At 34.5% G+C, this 24755-nt stretch overlaps 1 protein-coding gene and 1 long non-coding RNA gene across 2 annotated transcripts; both read right to left on the bottom strand.

Moving 5' to 3' along the window:
- Window positions 1-13220: 13220 nt before the first annotated feature.
- On the bottom strand, window positions 13221-15107 carry LOC132609145 (uncharacterized). The gene is made up of 2 exons (XR_009570712.1): window positions 14978-15107; window positions 13221-13567 (listed from the first exon to the last, which is right to left on the bottom strand). It is a non-coding gene; the product is annotated as an uncharacterized LOC132609145 (long non-coding RNA).
- Window positions 15108-16538: 1431 nt separating this feature from the next.
- Window positions 16539-24420, bottom strand: LOC132612064 (uncharacterized). The gene is made up of 2 exons (XM_060326408.1): window positions 24044-24420; window positions 16539-16677 (listed from the first exon to the last, which is right to left on the bottom strand). Exons 1-2 carry the CDS (start codon window positions 24418-24420, stop codon window positions 16539-16541), a joined length of 516 nt encoding a protein of 171 aa, XP_060182391.1.
- Window positions 24421-24755: the final 335 nt, after the last annotated feature.

Below are 24755 nucleotides of genomic sequence, written 5' to 3'. Positions count from 1 at the left end.
TAAAAACTCTTCTTCTAGGTACATTTCCTGTACTAGTATCTACAGTGTATTGTTCTCCAACAGTTGTTCTTTGAAACGGACTAGAACTAGATGCACTGGATTCTATTAATTCTTTTTGACTTATTATCGAGTTTATTTCTATTTCGTCGTCACTATATGGCATATCTTCTAATATTTTATCGAATTCGTCTGATTTCTTTTGATATATATGTTCTACTCTATATCCCCAATTATCAGTTCGGACTTCACATAATTTAAAATGACTTATGGTTTCTTCTATTGTTAGTTCTCCTAACTTACACCCTTTACATCTAAAAAGTATATTTGTGTTTTCTTTTTGGAGTCTTTTTGCTTCTTCTATAGCTATGTCTACTTCAAAATCTTTTTGTATTAATTCTATGTTCATAAAGGTTGACTCAGTAGTTTCATTTTCATGTAGAGTACTTTCTTCTTCTATGTCTTTTTGTGACGTATAATTATAATTAGTAAAACGTATAGATGTTTCTCCCTTAGAATTAGTATACATTAGGTGAGATTCTGGCTGTAGAATATTTTTTCTATTAAAATCTTCTAGATTTCATTCCATCCCTGCATATTCTTCAGGATTTATCTTTATGGGTTTTATTAGTTTTATTCCTCTATTTCCCATTACCTCTACTACATCTTCTACCTTAATTTTAAATTTTGTATTACTATTATTAGTCATTTTCCCTAGAAATCCTACGTATATTAATAAATTATTACCGTTACACATCTCTTCATAACCCTTGGTCTGTATTCCTATTTTTATGTGCTTTCCAAATTCTGCTAAATTCATTATAAAATCTGGGCTAATATAAAAGATTCCTCAATTATTTGTCATGTCTACCTCTGTTAGTCCTATTATTGACTTTTTCATGTCTGACCATCTATCGTCGTAAATCACTATTAGAACTTTAGTTCCTAAGTTCTTTCTAGTTAATCTTTTTAATCCTGCTACTATTAATCCCATATGCATTAAACTTCTTCCAGTATTTTTTATTTGTCTTACAGCCGCTGGGTCTATTAAACTTATTGTAGTAACTTTAGTTCCTATGACTGATAATTGTTCTTCTCTATAATGTCTATATAATTGTGTTGTGCTTGAGAACTGTCCTATGTTATATAAGGTTTTTGGATTTAATAATTTTAATTGGTTTTATTGAAAAATTTGTATATCTCTATCTACGTCTATTACCTCACTTAGCTGTTGATTGTTTTCTTCTAGTGTTCTTCTACGTAAAATTCTTGATAAGAAATTATTACATATTCTATTAGCTGAAAAACTTACTCTTGGTCTTTCTTGCCTTTCTGATCCTCCTTTGTTTCTTGGTCTAGTTGAAAGAAGGTCCATCTTTGTGGTTTTCTGATTACTTTAACTTTTTCTTTCTGAGGTGTTATCTCAACCTTCTTCAATTGTTCTATTAATTCTTCAACTCCTTTATTTTTAGGGGTCTCTTTATTTTTCTCTTTTTGTTGTTCACTTAACCACCGAACACGTTCACCTAATAATTCTAACCTTGGTACTATTATTTCTATTTTCTTTATTATTTCTAATATTAATGAAATTATAGTAATATTTTGTTGTAGTATTATTTGGTCCGATTTAGCGTTAGGTATATAATCTTTATAGTCTACTGGTAAAGGTATAGACTTTTCTATTAATTTTGAGGCTTCTTCTTGAGCTAATGTTGGTCTACTCATGAAAGAGTGATTTCTTTTAGTTCTGCTACTGTCTTTTTTAATTCTCTAATGTCACTGGTTAAAACTTCTACTTGTTGCGTTATTTTAGAGACTATGTGGGTTGTTTTTAGTTCTATTTCTTTTGGTTTTTCTGTAATAACTTTAACTAACTTTTCTATTTCTGTCTTTGTAGGTAATTTTTCTAGATTAAATTTATTAACTAGAGTCTGAACTTTCTTTTCTAATTCTAATTCTTGTGTTTTTAAGTAATCTAGATTTTGTTCTAATTTTTCGAATGTTTTCTTTTGCTTAGTTTGAGATGCTTCTACCACCTCTAATATTCTAGTGATATCTTTATTATTTTCTTGTATTTTTTCACTAAAATTTATGAGTAAATCTACTAATGTATTCAACTGTTTGTCTTCACTATGTAGTATATGTTCTCCGTTACTGAAATTGCACTTTATAATACTATGGTCTTTTAATGCTCTATATTTCTTTTCTGGGTATATTCTTAAGTCTAAGTATTACATATACTAATACAAACCTTTTGTATTCTCCAAATATACTATCCATTTTTCTTTGAAAAATTGGCGGAACTGTCTTTAATCCAAATGACATTACTAACCATTCGAAATGTCCTTCAGGACAGGTGAATGCAGTCCACTCTATACTTTCTTCATGCATTCGTACCTGCCAATATCCTGATTTACAATCAAATTTGCTAAATATTTTCTTTCCTTGGATTCTATTTATTAATTTTATTTTGTCTGGCAACTTATATCCATCTGTTCTAGTATTATCATTAAGTCTTTTATAGTTTATTACCATTCTCGCTTTTCCTCTTACTATTTCGCTATGATTTCTTACCATAAATGCTGCAGATCTATGTTTAGAAGTAGATCTCCGTATTACTCCTAAGTCCAATATATATATATATATATATATATATATATATATATATATATATATATATATATATATTCATCACTAAATATCGTTGATTTCATTTGTTTAACACTAAATATGGCTGAATCAAGTAGTTCACATCAATTCACTCTAATAATCACTCGATTTAGTGCATACTGGCTTAGTAGATCATCTTTCTTGACTCAAAATACTGGCAAATTGATTAAGTATTAGATATTGATCACTAAATATCATTGATTTCATTTGTTTATCTCTAAATATGGGTGAATCAAGTAGTTCACATCAATTCACTCAAATAATCACTCGATTTAGTGCATACTGACTTAGTGGATCATCTTTCCTGGCTCAAAATACATCAAATTGATTAAGTATTATACATTGATCACTAAATATAGTTGATTTCCTTTGTTTATCACTAAATATGAGTGAATCAAGTAGTTCACATCAATTTACTATAATAATCACTCGATGCAGTGCATACTAACTTAGTAGATCATCTTTCTTAACTCAAAATACTATCAAATTGATTAAGTATTATATATTGATCACTAAATATTGTTGATTTCATTTGTTTATCACTAAATATGGGTGAATCAAGTAGTTCACATCAATTCACTCTAATGATCATTGGATTTAGTGCATATTCCTGACTCAAATTACCATCAAATTGATTAAGTATTATATATTGATCACTACTTATCATTGATTGCCTTTGTTTATCACTAAATATCATTGATTCCCTTTGTTGATCACTAAATATGAGTGAATCAAGTAGTATCCGTTGCAACAACTGTAATATCTATTGCAACAAGTGTAGTATCTGTTGCAACAACTGTAGTAGCTATTGCAACAAATGACATAGTTGTTGAACAAGTCCTTACTCTTGTTGGATAAAACACAACAAGTTACCCACTTTCTGCAACAAGTCACTCTACTTGTTGGAAAACCCCAACATGTAACTTAGTTGCTGCAACAAGGCCTGTCTGTTGTTGCAACAGATTCCTTATTTGCTGGAAATCTTTTAGTAGTTGGATAAAACACAAGTTACTAGTTGTTGCAACAAGTCCTGTTGCTTGTTGGATAAAACCTAACAAGTTACAGATCTGTTGCAACAGATTCATTACTTGTTGAAAACTGTTCAGCAATTTATTAACAAAAATACACACAGTTGTGATTTGAACACGATCAACATATCATATAAACCAAGTTCACAAGCACCAAGAACAAAGATTACCATTCTAAAAAAGAATAACATTAAAATGTCATAAAGTTCCAACAAATAACTATTATTACAACACAGTGCAATTAACAACTATGGAGCATTTCGGCTTGGACAACAACTAGAAATCTGTTGGATATTTACTACAAACAAAACCAAATAACTGAAGCTATGTCCAACAGATTTTTAGTTGTTGCAACAGATTGTCTACTTGTTGCCACAAGTGTAGAACTTGTTGTAACAACTATAAATCTGTTGGATATCTTCTATAAACAGAATCAGATAAATACCAGGACAAGAACAAAAATACCATCTATTGGATATCTTTTCCTAAACCCTGAACCATACCAGGACAACAATAGAAAAATCATCTATTTCACTACAAATACACTACAACAACAACCTGAATTTTATCCAAACTTTTCCTAATCCCCCAAAAAAATCAAAATTTCTTTTCAATATTCTTTTTTGAGTGGGGGAGGGGGGTGGTGCAAAAAAAAAACAACAAAAAAAAAATTTCAAAACTTTTTTGTTTAAACAAACATTTTTTTGGAAGGGTGGGGGGGGGGGGGGGTGTGCAAAAAAACAAAAAGAAAACTTTTCAAAACTTTTTTTAAAGAAGCAATAGTGAGGGGTGGGAGGAGGAGGGGGGCTGGTGAAATTAAAAAAAAAAATATTAATTTTTTTTGGGCGGTGGGGGGAGGGATGGGAAGAGGAGTGGAGGTTGGTAAGAAAAAATTAGAACTTTTTTTAATTTTTTTTTTGGGGGGGGGGGGGTTGGTGAGGGGTAGGGGGAGGGTTGAGGGAGGAGGAGGACGAGGGGTGTGAAAAAAATAAATTAAAAAAATCAAATTTTTTTTTTGGGGTGCGGTAGTGAGGGTGGGAGGAGGAGCTGGGGCTAGTGGAAAAAAATATCAAAACTTTTTAAGGGGTGGTGGGGGGAGGGTTGCGAGGAGGAAGAGGAGGTGGGGGTGAAAAAATAAATATTAATTTTTTTTAGGGGTGGGGGTTAGGGGGTTGGGATGAGGAAGGGGGTAAAAAAAATCAAAAAAAAATTGCCGGGGGGGGGGGGGGGGGCTGGGAAGGTGGTGGGAGTGTGGGGTCAGGGGCGGGGTTTGGGCAGGGGTAGGTCAAAGTGTTAAAAATAAAACTTGAATGCAAAGTGTTAAAAATAAAGTTGAGGGTCAAAGTGTCAAAATGGAAATTTTTGGACAACTTCAAAACCCCTTAATCACTAATAGAGAATTATCATCTCCACCTAATAATTAAAACTTAAGTCACCTCTCCTAAAATAAAAAATTAAAGAGTCACCAATAATTAAATGCCCCGAGTATATATATTTGGCTAGAGTAGTAGAAAAGAAAAAAGGAGAAGGTCAACGTGGAGTGGTGCCCAGGGTTTGACGAACGACACAACCAATTTTTTTAGGAAAAATTTCAAAAAATATACATCTTTTGAAAATTATTATGCCACGTAGCCTAATCTATCTATATACTCCCTTCGTCTTATAATAAGTGTTACCTTAGCTAAAATTTTTTGTCCCATTATAAGTATCACCTTAGGAAAGCAAAACATAAATTAACTAGTTTTTTTCAATTTTACCCTTAGACAATAAAGTAACATCTAAAAAATAATTGAAAAAGTCACATAGTAACTTGGTATTATTGGATTCCTAATGTCAAAAGGTTTACTTCTTGTGTATGCTCTAATCAAAAGGTAAAAATAATTTATTTTTATTATGTAGGAGTAATTTGGTAAACTTCACATTGCATTATTGGTTTCTTAATATGCGTGTTTTTGGCTAAGGTGACACTTATTATGAGACGAAGAGAGTCTAATATAAAGTTAGGCATTAACAAGGTGATGTGACACCTGACCACCATTTCTATTTATCCTTTTTCTCATCTTTTTGGTCTTTTTTCTCATTTTCTCCTTAAAATAATTGTTGAAAAATAAAGTTACTCCATAAGAAATCTATCTATCTAGTCTTGTTCCTTAAAATAAACTTGTCTGAATTTTCCATTTAGACATCTGAGCTTAGTCTTGTTCCTATTGAACCCCTGAACTCAAGCTAAAATGTGTTTATTAAACACAATAAGCTTAGCGAGTTGGAAACCTTTAAAGTAGCTAATTTATTTTGCTTTTGCTTTTTTCTTATTATTTCTTTTCCACTTTTTCTATTTTCTCTCTCTCTCTTAATGTAATTTACGCCTTAAGGAGGCGCAACCCTTTTATTTCTTCAACAAGGAGAGATACACATATCTGATGTTGGAAAATTTGCAGAAAATCTGAAAACATAAGCTACCTAGATGTCACTACCCAAATCTGACACTCAGGCCGTGACCGGGCACCTTCCGAGCTTCTACCCATAAGGCGAACCCTCTAAGTTAATCATGCGAAAATTAACGAATAAAACGAATAATATGCGAAGTCTTATAATATAAAGAAAAGTGCGGAAGCGAAATACAAATACTGAGTCTTGACCATAAACCCCATAAAATGTCTAAGTCATGGAACTACTAGTCTGAATATAAAAGTATGAGACGTAGCTCGGAATACTACTAAATCAACTAAAGAAGAAGAGGCCGCCTGAAATACAAATACTGAGTCTTGCCTATAAACCCCATAAAATGTCTAAGTCATGGAACTACTAGTCTGAATATAAAAGTATGAGACGTAGCTCGGAATACTACTAAGTCAGCTATAGAAGAAGAGGCCGCCATGATCTAGATCATGGCGGCTCACCTTGACTGAACTGGACTGAACGAAGCTGGAATAAATCAAGTATCGGCTACCTGGTCACTGTTAACCACACCTGCACACATACAACATCAACAAGCGTGAGTCTAAAAGACCCAGCAAGATCATCGACACTCTCAGCTTACCCCTGGGGCAAGTCTTTGAAATCCCCGATAATGCATAAAAGCAATTACACAGTACAAGTATATTAAATATATACAAACACTGAAGCTAAAGCTAAAATCATGAAGCATAAACAAGCAAAACATGAAATACTCTAAATCTGAATCTATGCTCACGGGACATAATACGTATTTAACTATGTCATACCCCGTTTTCCGGAGAGGGCATTATTTACCCCCATCTTACCCGGACGAGCAATACATGAAATACACTGAATCTGAATGTATGCTCATGGGACATAGTACGTATTTTTTTATGTCTTATCCCGTCTTCCGGAGAGGGCATTATTTACCCCCATCTTACCCAGACGAGCAATAGATGCACTACATTGAATCTGAATCTATGCTCACGGGACATAGTACGTATTTACCCCCTCTTCCGGAGATGGCATTATTTACCCCGTCTTCCGGAGAGGGCATTATTTACCCCCATCTTACCCGGGTCACTTGAGATTCTAGCATCTATCTCTCACTGAACATCAGTGTGCCCCTCTGAAGATACGATAAGTGGAACATACATCCGATCAATACCACTTCTAAACTTTACATTTATATAAATAGTATCTATTTAAGCGAATTTACGCTAAAGGACTCATACGGTCATTACTTTAGAAACTTGGAAATTATCAAATTTAGATCATGCTTGCCCACTCACACGAATTAAATGGTTTAAATGCATACATACAACACAAACCATATGTTTTTATGAAAAGCAAGTAAACTAAGAGTTTAAACCTCACTTGCCTTATAACCGGAACGCAACCTGTCTTGAAGTGTCCAATTTCCTTCAACCAATCTCCAATAGCCTCACCCAATCTATTCAATCCATAAATAAATGGTCCAAATCAGTCTAGAGAAACTAATCCTATAACTTTAGGTTTAGAACTAAATCTCAATATTCTATACCTTAGATTCCATGATTCTTTTAAAAAGCTAAAATATTTATATCTCACATCATGGTCTACCCCAATTCAATGAACATAACAATTTAATTAACATTAACTTTCCAAGAATCCATAACAATTAGTAAACATAACTAATTCTGTAGCGTGAGAAGGCCGAAACCGTTCGGGTGGAACTCACTTTACATCTACATAACTATTTCTCCAAAATTGAAAACTTGTGATTGCCATGATATAATAATGACACTTATGAAGGGGTTTTGAACCCATTTTTACATCTATAACAAAAACAAAGTTAGCCTTTTCAACCCATTTTTACGAACATAGCTACCCTTATGAAAATTAGCATTATACCTGGATGCCTTCTTTATTATTTAAGAAAATTTACACGTTGATAGCTCTACTTTTCCAAACGACGAACTGCTCTCTTTGTTGATTCCCTTTCTTTCTCTTTTTTTTTTTCTTTTTTGATTAGGAATAAAATAATCATTTTTCTTTGCCTCCACTTTCACCTAAAAGGCTAAAAACGTGGTCAGTTGCTGAAGTAGTGGGCTTGGCCCACTAATTTACTCTTAACTAATTTACTATGTAATATTATATCATATAAATAATAGCTTCAACACTAAATATATAAATACATACATGTTATATGGATATAATCAGCACCTGCCTCGATACTCGTTAAAAATTAGTAAGATATAATTAAGGAAGTAACTCTAAAATTCACTTGAAAAATATCGGGTTATTAAATTCTCCCTCCCTTAAATTAACGTTCGTCCTCGAACGTAAGAAAAATTCTACCGGTGGTCAAAGAGGGACGCATTGGCAAATCTTAATCGTTTTATCAAGTCTCTTAGGCTTACCGAAATTTGGGCAGAGGTTTCCCTATAATTAGGACTAATGCCATTTATATACCTATCTCTCAGCACTACAACAACGCCCAACCAATCATAATTTAGAAGACAACATATACTAGGGAGTTCCGGGCGACTTCATGCCATCAATCACATGTAAATGGGGTACCAGGCGACCCCGTACCATCATACAAAACTTACCAATAAGGAATATATAAGAAACAATGTAACTCGAACGTGTCGATATACAAAGACAACTCAAGTGTAACTCATAGCTTAAACTAAATGATATCAATCAAGGTATGCGTTTCAAAGAATCTTGACTAAAGTTTAGAATTTTTTTCAAGAATGATCTTAAGCTTAGCACGTTTCTATAAAAAAAAAAATCTGTTGTCCAACAACAGTCGTACTCTATTTGATAAGGCAAATTTTAAAAGGCATATTACCTATTACAACAAAGTAAAGTAAAGCTAACCAATCCTGGAAACTAACTATTAGTAGAAAATTTTCATCATCTAAATCCTCATAAACGATGCTGGACTTGTAAGATTTTCTTCACTAAAACAAGAATCCCTAATCCGTAAAGTGTAGATGCCCATGATCTTCCTCAACCTCTTATTCTTCTTTATACAAAACCGCAAGGTATTTTTCTGTAGCTTACTACTTGAAATGCATCAATAAGAGTGTTGGGACTATTCATATTCAGTGCAAGCTTAATATCAGGCTTCAATCCAACAATAAAACACGACACATAGAACTTCTCTGTATCTGGATAAGCAGAAACCATATCACACATAACCTTCTCAAACCTCTCTACATATTCTTCAACATCCATATCTTCGCTCTGTTCAATGCTTCTAAATTTGTGCATTACGTCCATTGGTTCAACAACAAATCATTTACAAATGTCAACAATAATTTGGTCTGAAACGTAACATCGGTACAAGTATTTGGATTTTCCCTTAAGGTGCAGTGAAATGTATGTCATTTTGAGATGGATTGGATTTGATAGAGTTTGAAGAAACTGTTGCATTGTCTTATCCTACACCTTAGGTTATCAAGGTCAAGCTTTGGAAATAAACAAGTTAGTTAGGCTTTGGATTTTGAATAAAGCTGCAGTGATGGCAAGGGGTATTTGTAGGGGTGATGGATCGGTTAAGAGCAATGGTCTTGATTACTCAATTTCCTCTATGTTCCCCAGTACCCTTACCATAAAGCAACGCTGAAACTTCATTGAGCTTGAACTAAAAGAAATCATTCCACTATCTTGCTTAAAACCTCAATCGATAGAGACTAAATAGGACTTCTTGAAATACCTCTTCTAGGCTCTTGATATTAGGTCAAATTTCGATTAGCCTTGATCTGATTTTTTTTTAGAGCCACCATACTCTATCATATGTGACAAAGGCATATTATCATACACTTCTTGCGAATTAATTGTCTCGCTGCTGCCCTAAGTATAACATGCTTCAAGCAAACCTCTATTATTGTTGAAAAGCTGTTAATACTGAAATATCACTACTCATGGATGCTTACGGGACATGAGATATCTGATCACATGTCTTACCCCGTTTTCAGATCGTTATTTCATGGCTACCCACCTATCGTGGTCCACAAACTGTTCAACTTACCTGATAACACTACTAAATCTAATCTACTATTGATAAATAACTGCTTATGGGACATGGGATGTCTGATCCGCATGTCTTACCCCCTCTTTGGTGCATTGATCCCTGACTGACCCGCCTTGCGCGGTGCATCAGTAATATCTCTTACCCGGATAATAACAAAATGCTACCAATGAGCATACTAAGTCGTCGAGTGCAAAACATAAATCTCATATCTCATACTTTTGCTAAAAATAAGGATAGGGAAAGAGTATCGTGTACCAACCCGGATCGATGTTGTTATATCTTAAGGGACCCTTTTTCTTAAGGACCTGTTGTAACTCTAGGGATTAATATAGAATCCTAATGACTTCATAGTACAAATAGGTATGTCATAACTCTATATACCAAATTTTCATGGTCAATTCCCAAATTTGGGTTGTAGTGCTCCTCATGCCTCTTTATCTATTTAGAAGTTTATGTTACTCATTTACCTTTCTGTACCTATAGGCAATTAATATACTGAGATTGCCTTCATTACAGTCTAAGCATCCAAGGTCCAGTACACACTCATCTCTTCATCAAAATTGAACTGTCTTATGAGTCAACCAAGTCAAAAGTGTTGCGATAGTCAACTCTGCTACATGAAAACCATCATAGTCTTGCTAAATACATAATTGACATACTTCCTCTGCTTGACTTTTCTCAATCTATTCAGAATCCTTCTAAATTCATATTTAGCTTGACTTATACCTACCTAATATGGTATTCTAGTAGAGTTTTGTTCTCTTAGTACTCGAAACATATAGTACTCTCAATATCTGTAGAAACTGTTATCATATGCTCCTTGCTATATCAATAACACCAATACTGATTTGACCTCTTGTTTTCTTTTTAAGCCCATAAAGACTGACCACAAGTCATCTACGTCAAAGATTTTCTCAAAACACTCATAGTGACCTCAATAGGTCTAGAAAAACTGTTTTGGTATATCTAGTCAGAATTTTATTACCTTCATAGGTAAAGCATCATATACATATCAAAGAATCTTTTTGAACTTGCAAATCGTGAAACTGTCTCAAAAGTAAAAACCCCACTCCATTGTCCAAGGCACAATTATACATGCTGAACACACTTCTCGATCTTTACTGTACTTTGATAAAAAGGATAATCTTTCATGTATGCAACTGTGCTTTCACTTCCATATGAGGCTAAACTCCAACCTGAAGAAAATAATCGATCCATGCTCAACTTTACCTTCTGATCATCTCAACCAATATTACTAGGTCTAGTGGTCTTTATCTGACTAGAATTTTAACCGCTTTCTTTCCATAGGCTCAGTTTACCATAAGTCACTCACCCATTCTGAAGCTATAGCAACTCGTCTTATGACTCAATGGCCTTTTTCTTCCCCCGATACAATACAAAGTATCATCATTCTAACTATCTTCCTTAAACTCGTGCTATGCGAAGCATAACACATAGTAGTTAACTGTGGAAAAATAATTCATGCTCGATGTCGGTCACTTCACAACCTCTAAATGTAGCAAATATCCTCTATAATTCGACTTTTCATCTTGTTGATGCGGGAAAAACATCTTACACCCCATGTCTTACTCAAACTGGATCGCCAGTCAAGTTTAGGTACACTAAGTCATTCGCAACGTCTTACTTTATAACTGAAGGTGCTTTCGGCTAAAAATATGTCACGGACTCTACTCCCTACTGGTCATAAGAAACCACTAACTATGGGACTATACTGAGCCTGGTGCCCAACACAAATCTAACTGCAGTGGAAAAAATGTCATGCTACGCTGAGCCTGGCACTCAACGCAAATCTAATTGTGTTAGCAAAAATGCCTTGCTATGCTGAGCTTGGCGCTCAACTTACTGGTACTATAAGGGAATGTATGCCCATGCTTAGAGATAAATTAAACTCAAAGCACCTAATTTGCTATGATATCACCTAACTGTGGTGTATTCAACACAAAAACTTAACAAGACGAAACTCCTCTCTAAGGCACTTTTTCGAAATGCAAATCTTCGAAGGTTTTCTGTTGCTTAAGAGTCCGAAATATCTCCAGAACCCAAAATGAAATATATTGTAGTAGGTCAATCTGATTCTCTCACAGTGGAAGTCATGACGATTGAAATGTCAACGTTGATTTCCCATATATAACATACTCGATAGCCTTTCATAGCTAATTGGATACGCCGATACACTGAATTGAACTGATTTTCCTCATTGAGTTATAGTAGTCCACTTTCATGATTGTGACATAAGACCATTCTCTTAATTTGTATTTTTGCTGAAATTCCATTTTCTATTACCATTTACACTCAAGGCAATTTACTTAATTATGCCCATATTATCTCAAGTATAACCTGTATGCACTGTAGTTCACACTTTGCATGTAGCCTTGCTATATGTGTCACTGATTGAGTAGGTACAATTGTCGCTCCGCTGACTGAACCTCTGCTCCCACTTCGAGAAACATAAAGAGGTATATATCTTTAGAACCTAACTCAAATCTTAGAGTCATCCAGATCTGTACAGTAACTCTTGATACTTCTCCTAGCCTTGTAGGCTAATACTCAACTCAAGTTGTCTTCCATATGTTTGCCTATCTTTTAGGCTTACCTCTTACCTTTCTGAACTTCTTTGTAACTCTTGAAGAAACACTCTTAGTCGCTAGCACCTGAATAGTTAAGTGTGTTCCCGCCTCACGTAGCGAAGAACACGGAGTGTATCACTTTTCATACTTCAAGCTTTATAACACGAGGGAGGAATGAAAGAAGAGAAACTTTCCTAAAATGTCCATGTAGCCCCTTGAAGATAAGTACAGACGTCTCTGTACCGATTCGCAAGGCTCTACTAGACACTGTTCCATGACTCCAAGAAAAATGAAACCTAGTGCTCTGCTACCAAGTTTGTCATGACCCAAATTTGACACTCAGGCCGTGACCGGGCACCTTCCGAGCTTCTACCCATAAGGCGAACCCTCTAAGCTAATCATGCGAAAATTAACGAATAAAACGAATAATATGCAAAGTCTCATAATATAAAGAAAAGTGCGGAAGCGAAATACAAATACTAAGTCTTGCCCATAAATCCCATAAAATGTCTAAGTCATGGAACTACTAGTCTGAATATAATAGTATGAGACGTAGCTCGGAATACTACTAAGTCAACTAAAGAAGAAGAGGCCGCCTGAAATACAAATACTGAGTCTTGCCCATAAACCCCATAAAATGTCTAAGTCATGGAACTACTAGTCTGAATATAAAAGTATAATACGTAGCTCGGAATACTACTAAGTCAACTAAAGAAGAAGAGGCCGCCATGATCTAATGGTGGCTCACCTCGACTGAACTGGACTGAACGAAGCTGGAATGAATCAAGTATCGGCTACCTGGTCACTGTTAACCACACCTGCACACATACAACATCAACAAGCGTGAGTCTAAAAGACCCAGCAAGATCATCGACACTCTCAACTTACCCCTGGGGCAAGTCTTTGAAATTCCTGATAATGCATAAAAGCAATTACACAGTACAAGTATATTAAATATATACAAACACTGAAGCTAAAGCTGAAATCATGAAGCATAAACAAGCAAAACATGAAATACTCTAAATCTGAATTTATGCTCACGGGACATAGTACGTATTTATCTATGTCATACCCCATTTTCCGGAGAGGGCATTATTTACCCCCATCTTACCCGGACGAGCAATACATGAAATACACTGAATCTGAATGTATGCTCATGGGACATAGTACGTATTAGTCTATGTCTTATCCCGTCTTCCGGAAAGGGCATTATTTACCCCCATCTTTTCCAGACGAGCAATAGATGCACTACACTGAATCTGAATCTATGCTCAAGGGACATAGTACGTATTTACCCCGTCTTCCGGAGAGGGCATTATTTACCCCGTCTTCCGGAGAGGGCATTATTTACCCCGTCTTCCGGAGAGGGCATTATTTACCCTCATCTTACCCGGGTCACTTAAGATTCTAGCATCTATCTCTCACTAAACATCAGTGTGCCCCTCTGAATATACGATAAGTGGAACATACATCCGATCAATATCACTTCTAAACTTTACATTTATATAAATAGTATCTATTTAAACGAATTTACGCTAAAGGACTCATACGGTCATTACTTTAGAAACTTGGAAATTATCAAATTTAGATCATGCTTGCCCACTCACACGAACTAAATGGTTTAAATGCATGCATACAACACAAACCATATGTTTTTATGAAAAACAAGTAAACTAAGAGTTTAAGCCTCACTTGCTTTATAACCGGAACGCAACCTGTCTTAAAGTGTCCAATTTCCTTCAACCAATCTCCAATAGCCTCAATCTATTCAATACCATAAATAAATGGTCCAAATCAATCTAGAGAAACTAATCCTATAACTTTAGGTTTAGAACTAAATCTCAATATTCTATACCTTAGATTCTATGATTCTTTTAAAAAGCTAAAATATTTATATCTCACATCATGGTCTACCCCAATTCAATGAACATAACAATTTAATTAACATTAACTTTCCAAGAATCCATAACAATAAGTAAACATAACTAATTCCGTAGCGTGAGAAGGCCGAAACCGTTCGGGTGGAACTCACTTTACATCTACATAACTATTTCTCCAAAATTGAAAACTTGTGATTGCCATGATATAATAATGACACTAATCATTACCTAAATAATTAACCCAATGATTGTATAGTAAGAATATTCCACTTCTATAACAAAAACAAAGCTAGCCCTTTCAACCCATTTTTACGAACATAGCTACCCTTATGAAAATTAGCATTATACCTGGATGCCTTCTTTATTATTCAAGAAAATTTACACGTTGATAGCTCTACTTTTCCAGACGACTAACTGCTCTCTTTGTTGATTCCCTTTCTTTCTCTTGTTTTTTTTCTTTTTAGATTAAGAATAAAATAATCATTTTTATTTGCCTCCACTTTCACCTAAAAGGCTAAAAACGTGGTCAGTTGCTGAAGTAGTGGGCTTGGCCCACTAATTTACTCATAACTAATTTACTATGTAATATTATATCATATAAATAATAGCTTCAACACTAAATATATAAATACATATATATTATATGGATATAATCAACACTCGCCTCGATACTCGTTAAAAATTAGTAAGATATAATTAAGAAAGTAACTCTAAAATTCACTTGAAAAATATCGGGTTGTTACACTAGAACAGGGGGTTAGAACTCCCATATGCAAAAGAGAAGTTCTCGGATACTTTAGCTACATTATACATACATGTTCTTCCTTTGTTTGTGCCTGATGGAAGTCATATTGTCTTTATCCAGAATGTAAGTCCCGACCGCCTCTTTTGAAAGATTCTTTATTTCAAAGACTATTTCTTCTTGTCCATTCATACTTCATTTACCCAATGCATCAACGACTTGATTTGCTTCTCTATAACAGTGTTGAGCAATGTAATTTGTATTTTTTTCTCTCTCCTCCTCACAAGGATGAAGACAAGGCCCAGAATGCATTTCAAATTCTCAGCAGGTGGATGAAGAACCGCTACCAGCAACACCGCCGAGAACGGCTTGGTGCTGGCTCTCGACGGATGCCTTCTCGAGTTTCAAAATGGCATCATTGATTTCCGGCTTGGCAGCACGTGGTGATTTTACTTGGTGAACAATGTTAATTTCAATACTCGACTATTTATATAGAACTAGCAAGAGGTCTCCTTGGTCACGCCATACCGAAATTAGTTCAACTCAAAAACCTTCCATTCCGGTCCACATAAAATTGGTGATGAAGCTTCTTGAAGAAGCCATAGATTATTTATTGCTAACAGGAAAAAGAACAACAACAGCAACAACACATACCCAGTGTGGCATTAGAGAGAGACGATCTTCCAATTTTGGGTTTTGCTTTCTTAGTGACATGTTATTTATTTATGGTCTAACTTAGCCATGTTGGCAACGAGTGAGATACACTCACTTTAGTTTGTTTGGAGCTGTAAAATTTGTGTCTAATAGACACATTTTAACTTGAGTTTAAAGGCAAAATACATCAAATCCATCCCAAACTATACTTGAAAAGTCGAGTTCACACTCCAACTATTCGGGTGACCTATTACACACCTGAACATCTAAAAAGTGAATTTAATATCACCTTGATACACATATAACCAGTTGCATGAACAGAGGTGTGATACACTCGCTGCCACATCAGCGACACGTCAACGCCACGTTGGATATCTTTTAAATTTTAATTTTATGTTATTTTCCTTTTATTTATTCATTTGATTTTCTATTGCTAGTTATATTTACACTAATTAATTTCTAATTAACCATAAAATCCTCCCATAATTACATCTTCTCAATCATTAAACCATCTCACCACCCCATTTCACTAGAACCACCATATCCGCCACCACTCCCACCACCAATTTCACCACAACCATATCCGCCACCACCAATTTCACCACCACCATATCCGCCACTACCACCAGCATATCCATCACCATCGTCAAACCTACCATCAAACCCACCACCACAAAATAAAAAAATTAGCCACAAATTTCACCACCCACAACCAAATCAACATTCAAGATCCGCCAACCAAACCCACCACTGAATTTACAAATCATTATTGATGATTTTTAACAATGTAATATTAAGAACAGGTTAAAGTGAGAGAGAAAAATAAAAGAAATTGAAGATTGATCGGAAAAATGGAAGCTTGTCGGAAAATATATCCAGCCAAGATCTGTTACACTATTTCCATATGATGACAATGAAGATTCTTGTCCTACAAACCTTATAGGAAGAATAATCCAAATCAGAATTCAAGAATCTCTTTAGGAACAAAAAAAAATGAAAAGACAAATTTTAAAAATCGAAGTGCAATTGAGAAAAGTCTTTGCTCTCAAATCAAAATCAAATTACAGTGTAATTGGTAGTGAACGGTGACGAAGAGGAATTGGTGGTGAACGGTGAAGAAGAGGAATTGGTAGTGGTACTTTGATTTTGGTGGCGGGTGGTTTAGTGGTGGCTATTGAAATCAGTGGAGGTGGTGGCTATTGAAATCTGGTGTTGGTGGTGGTTTGGGAGTGATAGCAGTGTTGGTGGTGGTGATATATATGGTGAAGAAGGTGGGGGGGGGGGGGGGGGCGTGGTAGTGGTCAAATTTAGAAGAAGAAGGGTTTGGGGCTGGGGGAGGAGAGAAGGGGGAGGGGGGGGGGGGCTGCTGCTCATGTTAAATGAAGAAGAAGAAGAAGAAGAAGAAGAAGAAGAAGAAGAAGAAGAAGAAGAAGAAGGGGAGCAGGTAGGGGTGGGGTGTGTGGTTGAGAGTTTACAGTGAAAAAGAAAGGGAGGGTTGGGGTGGGGGTTATAAAAACATATTTTTTTTTAATTAAAAAAAAAAAAAAATTAAAACGCGCCTCTTTTTTAATTATTTTTATAATTTGTGCCACATCAACTTAAGGGTGGTAATAAATTCAGTTTTTAGATGTTCAGGTGTGTAATAGGTCACACGTATAGTTGGAGTGTGAACTCGACTTTTCAGGTATAGTTTGGGGTGGATTTGATGTATTTTGCCGAGTTTAAATGTTCAATAGGAACAAGGCTAAGTTCAGGTGTCTAAATGAAAAATTCGGACAAGTTTAAGGGGCTGCACATGTATTCAGCCTAATATAAAGCTAGGCATAAATAAGGTGATGTGGCACCTCTCTATGACCATCATTTCTATTTATCTTTTTTATCCTTTTTTTGACATTTCCCTTCATTTCTTTTGTTTTTGTTTTGCATAATCTACTTAGTAAATGGTTAAAAAAAAAAAAACTCCATTAAAGAAATATAATTACTAACCCCACGTAGCATGTCAGAGCTTTAAGACCATCAGCCCAGGGCGGATTTAAGTGGAGGTCGAATACCCTCAGCAAAAAAGTATAGTGTATATATAAGATATATTTTCTGTATTTATGTACATATATTAACTTTTGAACACCTTGAGCATATGCAAAAAGTTAGCTCAAGTAGTCCAAGGTGTTCAAAATTGTCTCTAGCATTCTATTCAATTCCCATCAGCAAAATTATTTTTTATATTTGGCTTTTGTTCTTTTTTTTTTTAATCCCCTGAGTGAAAATTCTAAATCCACCACTGTATCAACCCACGTCATAGCACTAGCACATACCATAACATGACCATAAAAATTATTAAACGGTTTGCATTAAAACCCAACTAGGCAGCCGTTGAAGTTAAGGTGCCGTTAGTTGCATTTAGTTTCCCATTAAATTCTGAGCATACTTTCCCATTAAACTTCAAATATCTAATTACCCTTCATTACTTATTCTCTCTGAAGTAATATATATTTTTCCTTCAAATAGACTAGTGAATTTTACCGTGCGAAGATATTAATTTCTTATATAACTATAAAACAAAAAAGATTTTTTTAAATTATATATATACACACACGTATGTATAACTTTTTGTATTGTTGATAAGTAAAATAAATTTATAGACCTTGTTTTCCTAAATTTATCTAAATTTTTCTTTTTATACGGAGGAAATAACAACTTTATAAGTATAAACATCTTAAAAGTAGAACTAACATGGGCGTAATATTCGTATATTTACTTGAGAAAAAAAGAAATTAAGAGAAAAAAAAGGAAACGAAACCTCAAGACTCTCCTTGAATGCATTTTCGTGGAATAAAAATAAAGAAGATCAAAACTCAAAACACTACAACTCATAAGAAAATATTGACTCGTAAGAAAAAATTGAGAAAATGACATATTCAAAATATTACAACTCAAGAGCACAAAGTAATAAAATTTAAGAAAAAGAATGACAATACCTCCTAATTGACATAATTAATTAAAAGGAAAAAATATAAAAGCATAGTTATGGAGATTTAGAGTGACCGAGGCAATATAATTTTGGCTGTAAACTGGATATTCTGATTAAAAACGGAGAATAGTACATTACAGTTAAGTAATTGTTAATTTAGATAGTGCACATTCAATTTTACCAAAAGTTCTAGAGTGATTTATTTTCATTTCCTTGCTCTCAATCTTAAAATCACTTTTTTTTTCTTCACTTTCTTGACCTGCAAAATGGTTAAAAGAATATTAATCTCACAGTATTTGAATCGTGATTTTAGTTGCCTGACTTATTAGGTTCAAAATTCAATTTTATCAAAATGTTACTTTTCTATCTTTCCCTCTCTGCTTCGAACCTAAAAGATTTGAGGGGAAAAAACACGTAAAAGAATACGTAAGAATATAATTGGGGGTAGGGATCTAGTAGCTCAGTTGGTTGGCTACCTGAACTTTCACCTTGTTGGTGAGGGTTCGAATCCCTAAGCTGTAATCCCCTTCCCCATTTACCCTTCCTCTACCCCTATGTAATAAATAAATAAATATATTTTTTTTAAAATAAGAATATAATTGGGTATCTCCTATGTTCCTTGCTTAGTAAAAACTTGCAACTAATAAGTAATAACTACTCTTATTACCACACATACAAAGAAAAAGCGAAAGAAATAATAAAGAGAGAAGATCCTCTTACCGATCGCTGCCTATAACTAAGTCAAATAAATATCAAAAGCTCAAAATAAGATTATGATGATAGAGAAAGAGAAAGCAAAAAGTACTTCAAAGGTGACGTTGCCTTCTCATTTCTCCATACACTCCAAAGTAAGCCTGGCAACCGGTCCGATTTTGTATTTTTGGGACCGACTAACCGGTAAACCGGAACCGGACCGGTTAAACCGGTCAAAAAAGATTTTTTTAAAATAGTAACCGTTATTTGAATGGGCTGGACCGTTGGGCAACGGTCCATTTTGCAAAAATGGTCGTTGCCAACGGCTCCAAAGTCCCTTTTTGGCCCCCCAACCCTCAAAACTTTTTTTTTTTTACACTTTAACCCATCCCCACTCCTATATAAACCCCTCTCCATTTTCAATTTTAATCCACACCAATTCACTCTTCTCTTTCTCTCAATTTCTCTCAATCATAGTTACTTTGCAACAATTCGCCACTTAAATTTCTCTCAATTAAATATTATAAAGTTTTTATTCTAGTTTCAATTATTAATTTTGCAATTATAATATTGTTGGTGGAGTTGGTGATTTTGCAACAATCCAAAGTAGCTCCAAAGCTTTGGTGGATTTGCAATTCTAGCCGCCTTCACTTTGTTGGAAATTAGTCCGGCAATTTAGTACCTTCGTTCCAACTCTATCTTTATTTTCCACTATTTAATTTACGCAATTTAATTCTAGCAATCTAATTTGTTGCAATTTATTTTTTTGTGATTTATTTGAGTGTGATTTAAATTAATTATATTTAATAATGGCGAAGAGATTTAGACGTGGTGTCGGTAGTAGTGGTATTGTTAGGGGTGGGTTTAATGAGGAAACATTTGTGAACGAAATACCTAATTTAGGTATTGATATTGGTGGAACTCCACTTTTAGACCATGAGGCAATGCAACAACATTATACCGACACTTTTAATGAAATTGATGATGATGATGATGATGATGAAACACAAGCCTCCGAAAATCCCATAGGAGATACAGGTCCTGCACAATCACATACACAAGACAAACCGCTAAGAACTCGTAAGCCAACCGCTAAAATTTGAAAATTTATGACTAAGAATAAGGGAAGACAAATAGATAAATGTAATTTATGTAAACAAGAATTTGCTTTTAGATAACAAACTAGTAAGGATGGTGGAACGGGTACACTAACGGGTCATATGAAAGCTAAACATAAGGATGTTTGGGGAGAGCAAACGGGTTTAAATGTGGGGGGTATTCAAATAACGATAGACCCACGAACCGGTAAAATTTTTTGCTATGACAAGAAAAAAGAGCGTGTAGAAATAGCTAAAATGGTTGCTTTTGATGCTCTACCATTTTCCTTTCTTTCGGGTTTGGGGTTTGTTACTTATATTCAACGTTGTCATAATCCGTTATTTGAGGGTATTCCTAGAAGTACTTGTAGAGCGGATGTTATAGATTTGTATAAAAAATATAGATTTTATTTGCACCATGTATTTAATTCTTTAAATTGTAGTGTTTCTCTTACCGCCGACTTGGGTCTTAGTCTTAACAAGTTAGATTTTTTTGCAATTACATGTCATTGGGTTGATGATAATTGGGTGATGCAAAAAAGAATTATAGTTTTTTTATATGATGAAGGGAAAGGTCGTCATGATGAATTTTTTTTAGCAGATTCAATGTCTGCTATTATGAGATTTTTTAACATTTATAGAAAAACACTTTGTATTGCTTTGGATAATGCTTCTAATAATACAAAGGCGATTGGTCTTTTAAAAAGGGAATTAAACCCTCCACCGCTAAAAAATATTTTTTATGTGAGATATAATTATCACATTTTAAACTTGATTGTTAAAGATGGTCTTGAGTGTTTTGAAACTTCTATTCAAAAAGTTAGAAATGCGGATGCATTTCTTTTTTGTAATGCTAATAGGGCAAAACTGAGAGATTTTAAGAATTCTTGTGTGAAAAATGGTCTTAGACCTAGGAAAATTCAAGTAGAAGTTGACACTAGGTGGAACTACACTTACATTATGTTACAACAAGCATATGATTATAGGATTCCCATACAACAAGTTCACAACCATTTTAATACGGATAGTGATGATTGGTTAAATATTACCGATTGAGAAGATGTTAAGGAATGTGTTGAACTTTTATAAAAATTTTATAATGCAACTCTTGCTTTTTCAAGACAATTCTATCCCACGGTAACCAAAATTTTAGCCTACTTAGCGGAAATAGCTAGAGTTTTACAAGAGTATAAAAATAAACCCGTTTATCAAGCGGCTATTTTTAATATGACAACAAAATTTAAGAAGTATTTTTTTCCCATCCCAACTTTATTTATATTGGGTTCTCTTTTAAATCTTTGCTTAAAAATGTCTTATACTAGAGCATTGGTCAAATTTATACCTTTTTAGACATTGAAGAGGAAGTTGAACCATCTTTAATTGAAGCCGAGCTCGCGATTGATGCCGAGTTTAGAAAAGTTTTTAGTCATTATTTTAATTTGGAAGAAAATGCTACACCCGTTGCTCCACGTCCTACTACTTCTCAAAGTAGCAAAAAGGGCTTGTTGGGTTTGTCGCATTTAAAAGTTTTACATTCACATCCAACTCCTTCTCATAATGCAAACTTTGATGAATATCACTTTTATTTGATGCAGCCAAATGTGGCTATCAACCAACTAGATAATTTGGACATCTTAGCATGGTGGAAGAAATACAAGGCGAGTCATCCGATACTTTCAAGAATGGCTCGAGATATCCTTACGGTTCAAATATCAACCGTGGCTTCGGAGAGTGCATTTAGCCAAGGAAGACAACTAATTGGAGACCATAGACATTCATTATCCGGATTTAGCTTGCAAGTACTAGTGTGCATTCGCGATAGGATTAGATTGGAGCGACGCAACCAAAACTTAGAAGCGGTGGAAGGCAAAGAGGAAGAGATTGAAGATTTGATAGCAAGTGGAGTGGATCTGGAAGACTTTGAAGATATCTCCATGATTGAATATGATATGACGGATATTAGCCAAATGATTGACACTTTTTGATTTTATTATTCTACTATTTCTTTGCAACTCATGTATTATTTGCAAGTTAAAAAAAACTACAACTTGCAAATAAATGTTATCCATGAATGAATAAAATATATGGCTCATTGAGTTTTCTTCTATTTACTTGTGTTCATATTTTTACTTATATTAAGTTAGGAATATACCTAAAATATACTAAGAATATACTTATAATATACATCTACTTAAATTAAAAACTAGAAAGTTATATACTTGAAAAATAACTAAAATATACTAAGAATATACTTATAATATAAATATACTTAATTTATAAAATAGAAATTTATAAACTTAGAAAAAACTTAAGTTATTTACGAATTTTTAAATTTTTGGTAATGGTCATTTGGAATATTTTTTTTCAATAACCCAAAGGTATAAATTTTTGTATACATTCATTCAAAATGTATGTCGTTATGAGCATTCGTTTTCATAAAAAAAGAATATTATCTAAATTATGTAGGTTGCATTATTTGGTAGGTACATAAAATCTTTTATAATCGCGCGAAGCGCGAGCATATTCACTAATCCTACAATAATTGTGTACATTCATTGCCCAATTAAAAAGACATTAAAGAGTATGCATGAAGTTTTCCCGATTATTTCTTTTTCATTGAAGAGCCAAAGTTCTCTACTAAATACTAAATAAACGAATTGCTTCCAAATAATTCTAAATATTTTGGTCATCACCTATACCCATAATTAATGATTTTAATTAATTTGCATTAATGTAGATTCAGGCAAATTAAGCATCAGCAAAGTGATGGAAACTCTTCTTCATCATCTATAAACTATTTCATTTTGATAACTGTAGTAGCACCCCAACGATCACTTTCTATGTTATATTATTAGTTTTAGCAGTTTTGAAACGTTGATGAGGACAAAAAAATAAGAAAGGTTAAAAGAAGAAAATAGAGAGATTTCTCATGAACGACTGTTAACAATAAGCAGATCTGATCCGGTTACGCAGACCAAAGGAAATTACAAAGGAGGAAAATAAAAATGTCTTTTTTTACGGACGCTTAACTAATGACCGGGTAAGAACCTTGCGGTCAAGCAGTTCTATGTTGACGGCAACTTGAATTCAAGACCATCTTCGTATCTATCTAATATGTTTTAGGAGAGGTGATGTGGCTAGAATATTTATTTATGTATATAGGGGTTGGAGTTTCAGCATTGTCTTTTTTGCTCTTTTTCTGGCCAGAGCTTGGGTTTAACAACTCTTCGTAGTTGCTTGAGTTTGGTCTTAAGGGAAACATGACACTTAGGAACATCTTTGCCAATGCCTTTGAACAAGTTGCTATGAGCAGCTCTCTGTAAGGCTCTTTGAATTCTGCTAGGTGGCGCTCCTTCAGTAGAATGAAAAAAGGTTTTGGAATCTCCATACCTGCCAACATCTTTTCCAACTGGGAATTGTTTCTTCTTATCAATTCTAGCATTGTTGTTTCCTCTTCTTCTTTTTCTGTTACCAATCTCCGTTTCCTTTGGTTGTCCTCCCTCACTTGTGAAGACGTAGCCACTTGGAGTTGGGTCAGGTTCGACTCCACTTGTTCGAAGAATGTTGGGCTTAACGATGCTTGTGGGTCCCAATGTGGGAAGAAAGGTAGTGTCTGGGCTACTTGAGATAACTGCATGTTCACATCCGACTGGGTTGGTGGTGGTGTCACGACCCAGCTAGGGGCCGTGACGGGTACTCGGGGCTAGCCACCGAGCACCACTCGTGCTACTACTCATCTTGCTCATTTAATGGTCTTTTATCAGCTTTATACTCAAATTGTAGGAAAATCATATTTTATATGGAAACATAAATACTCTTATATACATTTGCCTCTCGGCCATCAAAATAATATATACATATAATAGCATCTCGTGAGACCATCTAATCCACACTGTGCATCTACGAGCCTCTACTGGAGTGCTAAACATAAGGACGGGACAAGACCCCGTCATGCCCAAAAATACATATACA

The sequence above is a fragment of the Lycium barbarum genome, chromosome 9, assembly GCF_019175385.1.
Source record: "Lycium barbarum isolate Lr01 chromosome 9, ASM1917538v2, whole genome shotgun sequence".
NCBI lineage: Eukaryota > Viridiplantae > Streptophyta > Magnoliopsida > Solanales > Solanaceae > Lycium > Lycium barbarum.
The sequence above is the reverse complement of the archived record's forward strand: the minus strand, read 5'-3'. Positions and strand labels throughout refer to the sequence as shown.

Coding starts and splice junctions, on each gene's coding strand:
- LOC132612064 (XM_060326408.1), bottom strand. CDS start 24,420: ATGCAGTTATCTCAAGTAGCCCAGACACTACCTTTCTTCCCACATTGG. Junction 16,678..24,043: donor AAGATGTTCCTAAGTGTCAT/GTTTCCCTTAAG, acceptor GTTTGATGGTAG/GTTTGACGATGGTGATGGAT.